The sequence below is a fragment of the Pocillopora verrucosa genome, chromosome 5 (genome assembly GCF_036669915.1).
Source record: "Pocillopora verrucosa isolate sample1 chromosome 5, ASM3666991v2, whole genome shotgun sequence".
Lineage (NCBI taxonomy): Eukaryota > Metazoa > Cnidaria > Anthozoa > Scleractinia > Pocilloporidae > Pocillopora > Pocillopora verrucosa.
The window spans coordinates 1,500,028-1,515,183 of NC_089316.1; the positions used below are offsets into that span (position 1 = coordinate 1,500,028).

Here is a 15,156-nt window from a genome sequence, read left to right on the forward strand (position 1 = left end):
GTATAGTACTCTTCTTTTCAGTGACAAAGTCTTGACTTCTGTAAAAGTGGTGGTACTTCTTTTATATATGGGAACAAAGGAGAAAAATTTTAAGTAATTTTGGAACAACATTCTCCAAAACCTTGAGCAGCTCTTCGGTCATAATTGCGTAGAGGAAGATGAAATGGCCACTGATGCCTCAAGTTAATGTGATGAGCAATATTTTAAACAAACTTTCACTCATAAAACAGGGGTGGAATTCCTGGGAAAGCTCTTCCAGCAGCATCTTACTGACAATGTTACTGAGATGATTAGTTGTTTTGTTGTAATAATGCACAAACAGACACAAAGATGATCCAAAATAAAATTGGTTTAATTCATTTTTCAACTCAACTTAAGTTCAACCCTCAATCTATCAAAACAGTGTCCAGTATGGTGCCCTTGGTCTGAGAGTTAAAAGATTTTCAATTACTTTTAAGCACTGATATTTAATTTTTCCAGACAGTTGGCCAGGAATACATACTCTGGGTTAAAAAAGTTTGTTCACTAACAACAGAAGAGAAGGCAGACCTCAATCCAAGCTGGCACACCGGGGGAGGCTATTATATCATTAATTTGGCTACCAGGCCCCTTCATGCCACTCATGTCACCTCATTATACCACCTCAGAACTACCATTTAGGTCTCTTCAAGAAAAATTTATCCTTTAACTCCCAGAAGTGATTAACTGGTAGATGTGGGATGTAGGACTTAGAATTTCTCAATTCCACTAGAGGTATTTTTGGCTAGTTTTCTCAACAGGGGTTTAATTTCTGAACCACTCATATAAAGGCTAAATTCAATACATTATTCTAAGTGAAAACTGTGTAAGGGTGGAAAACAGAGCAATCAAATTTGTCAATGAAAATTATTAACTATAAAACAACTGAAAACACCTCAGAAAATATCAGAAGTGGTATTTCTTGAATGTCTGAGGAAATAAACTTCAATTTCTGTTCAAACGTACATAGATAACTGGCGTAGAATTGACAAACTCCTAACACCACCTCAATTTTCTCTCTCTGTCCTAACTTTCTGTTTATCTGTTCCATAATTAAAATACAGAAAAGTATGTACATTTTTTACAAAAAAAACATAGCCATTTAACCTGTCATCTTTACAAAGCTGTTGCATTATTAAATTAATAAAAATTTATTGACTTACTTACAAGGCTTAATCTCTTTAAACAAATAAATAATATTTATTTGAAATACATAAAAATATCATTATATTAAAATGCTCCTGGTTATTGGACAGCCATTGTGTTATACAGCAGTGGATATTTCTGCAAGCCTCTCTTGAAGCTTCTGCTTGTAAAGCTTGTAACTAAAAACATTAGATAAACCAACAGATTAATATATAAAACCTAACAAAGCTTTGTCTTTTGCTCCTTACATTATACCATTACAAGATTTAGAACCACAATCAAATTATCACTTTTGCAAAGCAACCAAACTAATTACTTGCCATTTCAACTTGTTCTGATACAAATTTTTCCAGCAGTAGCATATAAATGAACCAGGAAAAACTTGTACTGACATTTATGTCACTACATATAAAAAATAAATGATTGAACTATAGTATATGGTTTGAACCGGGGCTAACATGTGATAGTGTATTCTGACTGTCCAAATGAGTGTAGTCCTGGCCATTGTCGAAAGTGGTGATTGATGTTCTCTAAAGCTTAGCTGAAGTTGTAGAAACATCAGCCTCCACAAGCAACAACAGTCATTATCAGGACTACTCTCACCTGGACAATCAGACAACAAGATCAAATGAGATAAAGTACCTACCACTCTTTCACTCTCTCAACTTCTCTTTCCTCTTCTTCCTGATATTTTTCCAGGAAGGCTTGTAACACAGGCATGGCAAAATGAATGTATTGTGCAACCTAACACAAACAAAAGCAAGCTACAGTAGGGTACAGTCTAAGAGAACAAGAGGCACAAAACTGCTGTAACTAATCTTAGGTTTCTGTTCCAGGAAGCATCTTCTCCCCACTTTAGTACAAAGCAGATTACCATCTCCTCCCCCACCATTTTTTCATGTGTTGCTCGAGGTTCACTGTACTCATTTATACTCTTGGGAATTGATGGACTTTGGGAAAAAGTTAAGCTTTTGTCTTAAAAGAGGATTGCATTTAACCAGAAAGACACCTATCTAATAAAAATTTTAATAATAGCAGTAAATTTATTATAAGAAATTGTGTAACAGCTGAAAAATAAAATTACTCAATCAGATCTGAAAGTGGAAGATTAAAATGATGTGACTAATCATACAAGAAAGATCTCTATTCTTGAAAAATTTTAAAAAGCAAATTAAAAGGAAAGAATAATTCTTTGATGAACTAACCTCATGAGATATATTATTAGTATCATCAGCCTCCATAACAAATATCTTAGCTGCCTCCTAAAAAATCACAAATTGAAGCATTACTAATTGATAAAAATGTAAAGTTTCAATTCAAGATTGTTTTGATTTGTCTTCCAGGCTATACTTTACCTCACTGGGCCCCAACAAAAGGCGACAATATAGAGGGAATTCTTCCTTTTGAAGTTGTCTAATTGCTGTTAAAAAAAAGGATAAACCTAGATGTAAGAGGCGTGGATTTCACACCCAAATTCATCAGATTGTTGTAGTGAATTATCATGTCACATGCAAAACAAATGACTGAAATCTGAGCAAGTTGAAAAATGCGGGCATCCCACGGATCTTTGTGAGACAAACTGACTTGATGAAGTAAAGAATGCTACAAATAATAGAGTACTTACACCCATTGTCATATACAGCATAAAGATTAAATTTCTGAGGTGCATCAGTGATCTAATAAAGAGACACAGGGACAAATATTTCAGATTTATAGTGAGGTGGGAGCAGCATTTGGTCATATTTTAAAGCAATGATAGACTTCCCATTGTCTGACTTCCCCAAATAAGAAATTTTTCTGAAATAGCAGTGGCCCACCACAAAAACATAACTCCTAAATAGTAGGCAAAATTTGAAAAACAGATGAAAAAGACTTCCTTCATCAAAATCCTTGGCTAGCGAGTGCTGTTTTACAGTGTGTTCCAAGACTTGATTGAATACTTCAAAAATCAGCAGCTTTGTTCATTGATAGCTCCTTACTACTCTAATATTTTCTTTTACCCAGGACATTTCAGATAATATTATCTGAGTTATCATCAAAGGAATGCGGGTATATGAAGCTTCTTACTATGGTAATATCTGACAAGAGTTATTCAAAGTTTGAAAAAAGAAAACCTGTGATACAGAATGAAGAAATCCACTTTCAACTTTTTCAGACCAAAGGGCATTTTTTTTTAAAAGAAAAACTTTGGGATCAAGGATCAGAAAGTCAAAACGGAAGAAATCACCACTGAGAGCTTATCACACCAAAGGTTAACATGACCAGAAGAAAATGAGGAAGGAATTCAAAGTAAAGTTTCAACCAGACCCAATTTTGCATCTGATTGGCCGACAGGGTAGACAGGAGTTTTCTCAATCAATCATAGAGTGCAGTGAAGAAAAAGAAAAGTCATCTAAGATAACTTGTGACATCCTTCTGAAAATTGTTCCTCAATTACATCATTAAAAAAAAAACCTCACATTTAGATCATAAGAATTATCAGTAAATGCTCTCAAACCTGGAATTTAGTCATCAGCATTTTTATAACTTCTCTTGTTTTGGTTCTGCTTGTCACACGCAAATTTGTTGAAGTCCCATAAGGAGGAATAAATGTTGTGTGACCTTCTGGGGACTGTTGATGACAAAACATGGCTCAACAAAATACTATTGCTGTCACTTTCATGATATAAGCCACATATTTTGTCTTCCACAGTTGCATAATTGTTAACTCATTTGTTGATGAACAAACATTGCTATTGTAAAGAAAGATGTAATTAGCCATGTCAAGAGATTGCAAGTTCATATACTTTGAAGAAAGGGTTGCTTCTCTTAAGACAGCATGATCCTTTGCTGATGCTCAAAATACTTTCAGAAGTTGGGTACTTTCTCTTGCCTTTGCTACAGTTCACCAACACTTTCACAGGCACTAACAGTTAAAGGTCCAAGAGTATCAATTAAAACAAACCAGTGACCTGTAAAGAATTTAGATAAAACTGAAGTTATCTTACACCAAAAGATAATGCTCTCACCTGAACTGTGAAATCAAGAATAGTTTTCTGATCTCCTGCATCTGGAATATTTTTGTTATTAATGGACCGGCGCCTGGCTAGAATCTTCTCTAAACTACTTGTCCTTGGTCTCTGTAGATATTCAGTTAAAGGCAAAATGAAAAAAAAAATAGTTACTGTTATAATAAATGTAAGTTCAACCTCTTGTCCAGCATAGCAGCTGGAACCTATCCCAAGTAGCATGAGTGACTAGGAGTGCTGCTATCAAGGACAAATTTATATGTGGACCTAGCACTAATGCCACACCAATTTCTTTGAAAATCAATTGTGAGAAATCAGAGTGGAATTTCTCTTTATCAATCTAGTACATTGTCAGGCAGACAGGCAATGAGAAATTTAAAAGTTATAAACTGAGAAAAGAATAGTACACTAAATGCAGAATTCTTGCTTACTCAAGCAAGAATTCTGGTCAAAGAAATAATCCTTTAAATGCTGGGAAATCATGTGATACTGCAATTAAAATATAACAAGAAACTGGACTCTACAGAGCTTCCTTCTTTTTCAAGCAAACCCACTTACAATTCCATCTTTAACTCTGTTAACAGCCGATCCTCTGTAACCATTCTGTTCTTTCTGTGAGCGTCTCCTCCAATATGACAAGTTGTGACTTGCAAGTGTAACAGGCACCTTCAAACCCCAGTAAATCTTGAGTACCCCCTCAAGTATGAGTCTGCCACTGAGCTAAGTGAGAAAAGGCAAAATATATATAAAAAAAAATGACATGCACATCTGCAAGAGTCTATCACAGCTTCTGTGGCATGGCGCAACAAGAAGTATTGATTTTCCAAGCGGTTGGGATGCCAGACCAACACAGATTGTCCACCTGCACTTTGTTAGGTCCTCCTGCACTGTGCTAATACTCAAATATTTTCTTGGTTGGAGAGTAATATTGTGACATTCAAGTGTTTTGCCTGAGAACACAGTGCATTGTGATAGAATTCTTTCCTTAGTTGTGACTCAATTTTAGTAATTTAGAGATTTTTGGAAAAATTTCTATAATAATAATCAGAGAACACAATTTGTTCCTTTATAATCTTTAAGATAAAAATCATCCTTTCAGAGTTTCGTTTATTTCTATTATATTAACTCAATCCTTTCTCTCCTGTAAGCTCATTAGTAATTCTCTTTACTGTCTGCTATACAATTCTTTGGTTGATAATTAAGAGAATTTGGTATTAGACCAGCTGATAACCTTCTGGTTGATATTTTTCTTTATTCTCACCGTTTGTCTGTTTGATATTGTATTGATATTGTATGAAGAAATTCTCTCTTAGTCACTTGTGCAAGTTGAAGGATTACCTGGTAAGTTCCATGACTTTATTAGTCTTGCTACAGAATGATTATTAGTTTTACCTCTTTGCTTGTTAACTGTAGAGCTTTACGTGACTCAAAAAATGTATTATACTCCTTCAGCTTTGGAATAATTTCATTCCTAAAAACAAATTACATAGTAAATAAATAGAACAACAGGAAAACCCATGCAAAAAGTTAAAAATGATCAAAACTCTTGGCTGGACATTGTCTGAATGACATGAAACTATAAAATCATAAATAAAAGGTATGTATACCTAATGGCGTCCAATTCAGCTGGTGTAAGCTTATCATCTGCTAAATATTGATATGATTCTGTTCCTCCTCTGCCATATCCACCTGGGCCAAATAACAAGCTGTAGCATGGAATATTACAATAGGGAATTCCTCTGTGCTGCAAAGGCATAAAATATCAGAATCAAATATAATATATCAAAAAGTCATGTTATCATTTGATTGTCCAAATTAAGTAAAGTTAAATTAAGTGAACAAATCTATTGTGAAGGATAATGTTTTGGTCTCATGATGCAGCCATTTTCAAATAAAGATGATACATCCAGTTGACCTTCTAGCTCAAAGGGGACCAATAGTATGTAGTGAAAATGCTACAATCACTAATACTTTGAGTTACCAAACTTTTAGCTTGGAAACTTGCACATGAATAACAATCAATAATCTCTTCATTAACACTCATGGAAGTCTTCGCCTATCATATCATGAAAATAAGAATTTAAATAATAATACATGAAGCTGACAGTCATATGCTTATGAAAAAAGTCCCCAAGAATTTAACCCTTTAACTCCCAGATCAAATTTGTAATTCTCCTTTCTGTCAACCATACAATTCTCATCATGTTAGTTCAGAGAATTAACTAATTATCCCCAAATTGATATTTTTCTTCATTCTCATCACTTATCTAGTTGATATTGTATTAATATTGTAAGTAGAAATTCTGTCTTGGTCACTCATGGGAGTTAAAGGGTTAAGGGCTACAAATGATATGACTGTACCCAAAGATATCTAATTCCTGTCAGTAAATATTTCCAAAGTCCACTCACAATATTGGCATATACAATGTGCTGCACTTCACTTAGTAGTTAAAAATTCTTCCTCAACATGATTGATAAGAACAATTTAACTTCAACACAAATTATCTTGCCACAGAATTATGTTTTGAGTATTCTAGTTATGATACCTATTGATCTTGTATTTGTAATTTTAACACTTTCACGAATGATAGATGCTTTTCTCATAAACTGTGTAAAATAAATATTCTAGTACAAAATTAACTGAGAAAAAAATGATAAAATACGACTGTCAGAGGTTAGGTAAACCATCTATTACAAAAATAATGCTGTAACTTCTATTTATAGGAAAAATACTTAAATTCGTAATATTTGAAATTAAAAATATTTTTTCTAAAGAAACCATTGAGAATTGACTGATTTAACTCTTCAAAACTGTTAGCTTTTCTCTTAAAATTCAAATCATAAACAAAATGACTTCGGACAGCAGCCAAATACAAGTACTATGAATAGACAGGTACAAGTACTATGAATAAGCAGGACTTCACATGTGTGTCGTATGAATATTTCTTTCCGCTAAATGTGAAATCATTCTGACTTTTTCTTGTCACAAATTTCCGCTAAATTTAGTTATTTTATGCCAGAAACAAAAAGTGGCCATATTAAATTTACCTATATGAGAGATCGAGTCCGAATGTTTGGATCTCTGATAACAAAGACCTCTGTCAATGGAGGTATGATGTTATATCGTGCTGTTTTAACTTGTAACATTTAACCACAACGATGATGGCATATTTATCAACAAAACCAGAAATTCACATCATAAAAGACACAGAAAAAGACAGAGAAAGGCTTATTTACCACCCAGTTTGACAACAGACGAGGAACCCTTCGTTGAATCATCAAAAATGCGTCTGCTTCCATAGTTGACCGAGAACAATGCAAGTCAAGAAACACTAACCTGCATTGCATCATTACAGGAAATGGAAAAATAGGAACTGGAATCTTGGAATGGACCAAGGAAAAAAATGTGGACTCATTTTAAGCATGATGATTACAAATTTCTTTTTGGCAGAAGCAGAGGGGAAATGGTTGTTTCCCTGCAAAAAGGAAGCTTCTGCGAAAATTTTTCTGAAATTTGACCAACAAATGTTCATTTTATAAGAAACAAACTTGACCCTTTCTTCTTAATACAAAAACATAGTATGTACATGCTGTAATAACCTAAAATATTACATTAATAATATTTATGATTACTTGCCCAAATCAGAAAAAGGAAAAAATGTGATTGGTTAACAACATATACCCAACTATTATGTCACAGCTCTTTCATCAGATTTTTCTGGCCAAGAAAAAAGCTAACATCTAGAAAAGCCTACATAGGCCACATTGCAAACAACTATCGTTAAACCAAAAATTATAACCAACATAATGACAGTGGCCATTCAAAAATGAAAGAAAATATCACAAGAAAGCAATATAGATTTCAGATGAATACAGGTATAATGTCTCATGTACAGGAAGAAGAAAGTGTCGGGTTTAAGTTTTGTATCCGATAAGTCACAAATGGCAGATGATTATTGAGTAGACCAATCTGATCAAAATGTTCAAGCAAAGTGTAACAAAATTAAATAGATCTCCAATTACTTTCAAATCTTGACTGAAAATAAGTTGAAACATTTGGTGAGGCCAGTTCAACTCAGACAGCAGTTTTACAACAATAGACTAGCAGATTTGTCTATAAGAAAAAGGTTAGAAAAAGCTTTTATGAAAATTATTGAAGATGGCTCGGAATTCAGTTTTGCCAAACAAAAGGCTAAAACTTGTGGGAATAACTGGCCCAATGTTTTTGAACTCTGAAATACCCTGACCAAAATTTGTTACTTGTGAAAATCTTCAGTGTGATCTCAAAAATGATGTTGCAAAGATGAATTTACAACAAATTCACAATCATATCTTTGACATAAAATCACTAGCAACTGGCTAGAAATAGACCTGGCGGTTATTCATAGAAAGCACCCAAAGGAAAAACATTAGCGTCTAGAACACCCACTCGAAGTAACATTACAAATATTTGACCTACAACGAGTTGCTGTGGTCAAGAATGTTTTGGCTGTTATCTACCTTACTTAAACTAAATTAAGACCAAAAAGCTAATTTTTTTATTTGTAAAATAAACAGCTAAGCCCTGGACTTTGACAGGTTGAAATTTTATCATTGTCGGACATAAACTTCCATATGAATGACAAAAATATTTTGAATCAAAAATAAGTTTATTTTACAAAGTTAATCGCACTAATAATTAAACAAACAGGCAAGTTGCTTATTCTTCCTTTTATCTGAGAGCTGGGTTTTATTTATCGTAATGCACTGATCTACGGCCCATCGCACCCAGCTCAAAAAAAAAAAAATAATCGCGTGATACACCTTTAACACGCAATTTAATAGACTGAGCGAACATTACTATATTAACAATATTTATAGCATTTATCTCGTACAGAGGTTTTCAAAAAGCGTGAAAAGAACCCACCAGACAACATACTCCAGGAGCTTATACAGCCGTCATACATAAACTTCATGAAACATTATCGTGAAATTTTGCACCCGGACGCAAAGGTTTTAAACGTTAGGCCTAATATTCTTCAGAAAAATTTTCGTTCGAGTTAATGTTTATAAGTGCATACACGATTTAGAAAAAGTATTTCGTTTCTTGAATTTGATTACAGAATACTACAAAATATAACTCTTTTATTGCCTCTTCTACTGGAAAAAATGTATATCGACCAGAAGAACTGACAAATAATGCGTTATTTAATTGAGCAAACCACTCAGTGAAATCAAGTTAATGCAGTACTATACCTCTGAATGTTGGCCAGGGTTTAATCGTTTACCGCATTCTTCGCATCGCAAACAGCCAGGATGCCAGACTTTTCCCAGAGAGTTCCTCTGTTCCGCTGCAAAATATCACACAAATACATCACAAGGAAAAATTTTCCCAAGCGAAGACCGCCGTGTCAAGGTAATTTGTCATCGGTCCCCGTTCCGGCAATCGATTCCAGGCGGATCAAAATTGATCACGCTTTCTTGCTACATCGAAAGCATTACTTTTCAAACTATGTGCGGTATTTTGTTTTCAAACTACTAAACTTACCAAAATATACCAATTTACCGCACTTGTGACATTCAGTCATCGCGTTTTGCCGCTAGATTTGACCTCTCGAGCCTCGACATACGATTATGAATTCTTCGTACTCGCGGGCAAGGTGCAAAGCTGCCAATGACGTCACGCTAAAAACAGACCAAAAGAGCTGCTCTGTCTAGGGTGGAGTGGGGATTTGACTCAGTCACAACACACAGAAGGCCAGCAGAGCATAGGTTGACAAGACTCTAAAACACTCAAAGCCACAAATCGTTTCCTGTAACCTATTTTTGGGCGACTTGTCTAGCAAATTTTTTTAATCGCGCATTTGATCATATGCACATGTAACATGCGCGTAACATATAATAAATATTATTACACTATTACTATTAACACAGAATTTTGATGCAGAGTCAAAGAATTTCATATAAATTTTCCGTGTCAAACTATCTAAATATAACTTTCGCTATGAGCTCTTGGTCATGTCGTAAGAATTTGTCTCCTCGAGTGTATTGTAAACAATTTTTTTCAATCTTTTCTAAATGGAAAAATCCGCGAGTGCGAGATAACGGTGTAAATACAACAATTTTTTTTTATAGAAAACGAACAAAAGAAAAATAATGGGAAACAAGGAGAGGATGAGGAAAAAAGGAAAAACGACTGGAACATTAGAAACAGAATGGTTGAAAAATTTACCCGGGTTTACATAAATGCCGAACATTTTTTGTTGCCGTATTCCTTTGCTATTAACAAAATAAACAAAACCTTTCGAAAAATCTCTTTAACCTAAAATTCTTCCCTGCATGATAATAAACGCAGAGCGTTATGTCACCCGCGGTACGTTTCTGAAGAAACTCTGAAAAACACTGCTCTTGCTAAGTGTCTTCTTTTTCAAGGGCCGAAAGAAACCTATTCAAGATAACAGTTTGATACCTCCCCCTCCCTAGGAAAAAAGTAGGCCCAGCCAGAAAGAGGTGAGCCAAAATGATAATAAAAAAATAAGAAATAGAGAGGGGGAAGAGAAAATACAGACTTCAGAGCGAGTGGTTGGTTTTAGATTTTAATTTCTTCCAGTTTAAAACTGCATCATGCACTCTCAATTACCCTTCTTCATTCACGTCCATAGATGCAGTAAAACTTTGAGGTAGCTTAAAGATTAATGACGCATATGACCGAAGCTTATCCTCATTGACACGGAGCGACTCTGAACATTGCTTCCCCACCTAGAGAGGATTACAATCCATCCCAGCTTACCCCTGCCACACTCGCTGCCTTTGTTAAGATTCCATTGAGAGAGCTGTATTATCTATTTTTATTATCCAACTGAATAGAGTACAAGTATCCTGCGATATTGTACGGTTATTTGGACAGTTGGTTATTTTTTACTGTAAAAAACCTGTAAAACCAGCCAGTCTTATGAGCAGATATTTATGCTCCCGGGTAGAGTAAGGCAGTGTGTCTTATCAAGATAAAATAACGTCCCTTTTTTGTTCTTGGTCTTACTCAATGACCCGGCCAGGGCTTGAAGCGGGACCTCTCAATCAGGAGTACAGCCCAGTAACAATAAACCCAACATGTATTGCATCAGTAATGCGTTTTATCTAGACAAAGAAGAGCCAAGACTAAACCTGATTGCGAAGGCAACCTCCATCCCAGTCTTTTGCATGCAAAAATTAGCGAGGATTAAGAAAGAGGGGACTGGGTATTGCGGAAGATATTTTGATTGGAAAAAAGCCATGAACCTGTCTGGTTTTTTCTAATGATGTTAAACAACTAATATATTTATGACCAACACAGTACCTGTGACTTAGATACTTTAAACAGCCCGACGTAGGATATACCTTAATAGCATGATTCATTAAGGCAATATGTTATGTTTGCCTTCTTAATGCGATATAGCATTCCCGAACTGTTTTCGATATTTGTTACTCCTTCTAATCTTCCCTATAACTTATCTGAATAGCTTAACTGAAAGTTGACTATAAAAAATGACAACAAATTATAAAAGCTGTCGATGGAGTGCGGAGCAATTAGCAAAGTTTACAGAATCGGTTTAGCTTAAAATGGGCGCTGAAGTCAAAGTTTTAAGGCAATAATTGTGCTAGTGCTTGTTAAAGCAATATCAAAAATATATCTTAATTGGTACTCTATTTTGAGTCAAACGTCCTTGGATAAGTGCTTTAACAAATTGTAAACCCCGAAATCTTATATTTTCAAATTTGAAAACAAGTCACAAAAAGTTAATTAGATCTAGCGCCTTTCATAAATCTATGAATGTGAACAAAGCAGAGATAGGTATGAAGATAAACTGATAAAGATTAGAATATTGGCGTTAGGCTATCCTAGCTTCACGATGTGTAATAAAGAGACCGAACCGAGAGAGAATCCGTAAAGAACGTGATGTAAGTTGTAACAATGCAATATATGATTCTATAAACATGATATTAGCGTTATTTTTTCAGTACATACCTTTAGAGTTGAAAGATTTACTTCGTCCCACTCTGGGGGACCTCGGGCTTTTCACTTGCGACACTTTCTCAGAAAGTCGATGTACTTCTCGAGCAAGACGCGGGGAGTCCCTGGGGGTAGCGGATCTCCGTTCTCCCATTAAAGGGGAATTCGGAGCACTCCGAGACTTGAAATATCTCGCTTCAGGCGGAGGAACATAATCGTTGCTTTTCGGTCCAGGTTTGCCACAATGTTCGTGGTAAACAGATGGCATTTTTCTGTTGAAGAAGAGAAAATTGAAATAGCCGGCCATCTTGAAGCAACCGCATGTAAATTTAAGATAAGTTGGATTAATGGGATACCTCTCTTTTTCGGAGAAAACTTTTACTTTAGGTACTGTCAGATGAGAAGTCCTCTTCATTCTGGCTCGTGTCAAATAGCGGAATAATACAAATGTTGGGAAAATGATTAAAGGACGTGTTTCCGTAGGTATTGCGTGACAGATATTGCGTTACCTCACATTGATATTAGCGTTAGCTGGTTATGTTACCTGCACAAAAGAGGTATTTAACACCTTTTGCCATCTACCATTGGCACCAGATATGAGGTAAAATATAGCATTTATATCGGTTGTCAGGCCAAATCTGGTTCAAATTAAAAAATAAATTGATCGAGAAATTGTTCATCTATGCGAATTACTTTTTTTAAACGTAAAATTCAAATTTATCAGTAAGGAAGGCACAACATCTGTTGAAAAGCAACAAATCTGGCCAATCAGGATTTAAAAATTTTATGTATTGCAATCTAACCCTGGCAGGTAAGGTAAAGAGGCAGAACGAATCTTTAACTGGTAGACGATTTTCAATTTGTTGTCATGGTAACAAAGAGAAGCCTAACATTGGTTCCACTTTAATAACACGCAGTACATGAAAACGGGACGTCAAAATATATTTTAATCCTTTTCGCCACGAGAAAAATCGCCTTCAGTTCCAAATTGTTCAAAACGCTTAAACCAATGACTTGGCTCCTCAAATATTTCTTCTGTTGCACCAATAGATTTTTAAAAAAATGCTCACTTAGCATGAACAAAGCGGTCAAATCTCGAGCATACGTGAGCGAATCAATTTTGCCGGTCGCGCGCCAAAAAACATTATTGGAAAAAATCCGACGAAATTCATAATTTTGTTACCGTTCTGTAACGAGTTGGTTCCTCTGCCTCTGATTCCCTCATGTAAATCTTTTTATGCGGCATCGCTCAACGACGGATTCTTAACAGTGCAGTCGGTAGAGCTGAGATTTTAGAACTTACGGGAGACTCAAAATTGTGTCGGAGTCATTCTGGTGGCGTTTTTTCTTTAATTGAAGACCGAGTTTAAAACAAAGATTGCCATATTTCTTTCCATATCTCCGTGCAATGCGTCAACGGATCTCAGTTAAACACCTGTTGTACACGCAAACGGAGATAGTCTTAACAAGCGCTCTTGTGCATTTAGAGAAAACGAAAAGGATCAATCACTAACTGTACGAAAAAATTGCTGATCATGGGAGAAGTAATATTGCTGTAAGAGTACTATATAAATTCTGGTCAGAACAAGTGAAGTTTTGTAACAAAATAATAACACCTGTTGAAATGCTTTGCTAAGGGAAACGCCCGCAAATTATTCAAATGCATCATCTACAGTCGCTTGGATGTTGATGCCCATGAAATAATCCTTCTAAATGTGCGCTGTGTAATATTTTGAAGAGCCTGCTAGCTTATCAGCAGATTTTCACAGTGTTTGTGCAGCTCGTTTCAATACACAACCGTCCGAAAATATCATAAAAAATTGAGCGAATAATAGTTTGTGCGACGGCAACCTTTCAACGGGGTTTTTTTTTTTTTTTTGATAAACAATAACCTTCGACGCCGTCAACATTGTTCTCAAGTTGTATCGCATGTATTTTTTCCTTGTGTATTTTTTTCTGGATGCATAAATCTATCGCGAGACAAACTGAATTTATTTTTGATTGCGCGGAACTACAACAGCTAACCAAGACCAAACCAATTTATATTTATATAAATTCAGATGGCCATTTTCCCATTTTACGGAGCCGACTAAAACAAAAAAAAAATTCTGAGAAACTGCTATAACTACCACATGTACAGCCTTGAAAAATGCAGAAAAAGAAAAAACTTAAAGTAAACAGAGGGCAAAAGTTTTATCCTGATTAAAAAGAAAAATATTTTTGCTCAACATAACTGCTGTTTTTTTTCAGTTTCTTTCAAAAATTAGTTATTTATGGTCTTGTATGTAGGAAGCAAAATCGTTGCAATCTTCTCCCGCTGCACGTCTCTGAATTTACATAAATTGGCGTTGCTGACATTAAACCCATTTTCGATCTATTCAAAGGCTTCTCTTGGAATCTAGACCAAAGATAGAAGCACTCACGGCCACATAGCCCAGAAGTATTCCTGAATTGAGATTGTTTTAAAGTCTCTCTATAAAACCGCACAAAAATACGGTCGCACTTTAATATAATATCGATAGTTTAAAATAGAAAGAAACAAACGAATGTACAGCTTTTTCTTCGAGTGAATTGAAACACTAGTTATGAGATTCATGTTTGTAAAGCAAGCGGAAAAAATTTAAATTTGTTGAAATATTAAAACCATGTATATTTACCCAGAGGAAGAATGAAGGAAATTCTTCAATGTTCTCAGCAGTTCGATCATCTTGAGAAGAAAGCTATAACTATAAAAATTATACAAAGCTGCGGAGATTTTCGAGGTAGGAGCTTTTATCGCTTTCACAACAGTCGCTTCTGCGGTTGAAATAAGTTTCAAATTGTCAAAAACTCGGGTTCGCGTCGTATTTTCCAAAACAGCTGTTTTCGATAATTATTGCTGACAAATGTGTTGTGTCTCGAGACTTTGGCGGGAAATTATCACCCAATCAGAGATGTGATGCTCAGTTTTTCTAAGTCTAATATCGATATTTGACATTAACTCGAATTTCCGTGAATTATTAAAAGAAAATATGA

General features: G+C 35.1%; 1 protein-coding gene across 2 annotated transcripts; it reads right to left on the minus strand.

Annotated features, from left to right (window-relative positions):
• Window positions 1-331: 331 nt before the first annotated feature.
• Window positions 332-14,943, minus strand: LOC131783328 (ras association domain-containing protein 4). Of its 2 annotated transcripts, XM_059100060.2 has the most exons (13): window positions 14,799-14,943; window positions 12,157-12,413; window positions 9,408-9,502; window positions 5,780-5,916; window positions 5,565-5,643; window positions 4,731-4,892; window positions 4,173-4,283; window positions 3,662-3,775; window positions 2,789-2,840; window positions 2,520-2,584; window positions 2,370-2,426; window positions 1,811-1,908; window positions 332-1,343 (listed from the first exon to the last, which is right to left on the minus strand). In XM_059100060.2, the coding sequence occupies exons 1-13, from the start codon at window positions 14,846-14,848 to the stop codon at window positions 1,283-1,285; spliced, it is 1,338 nt and encodes a 445-aa protein (XP_058956043.1). In that variant the 5' UTR covers window positions 14,849-14,943; the 3' UTR covers window positions 332-1,282. The 2 variants fall into 2 exon arrangements, with proteins under 2 accessions (XP_058956043.1, XP_058956045.1); XM_059100062.2 differs by lacking the exons at window positions 12,157-12,413; window positions 14,799-14,943 and adding an exon at window positions 9,700-10,270.
• Window positions 14,944-15,156: the final 213 nt, after the last annotated feature.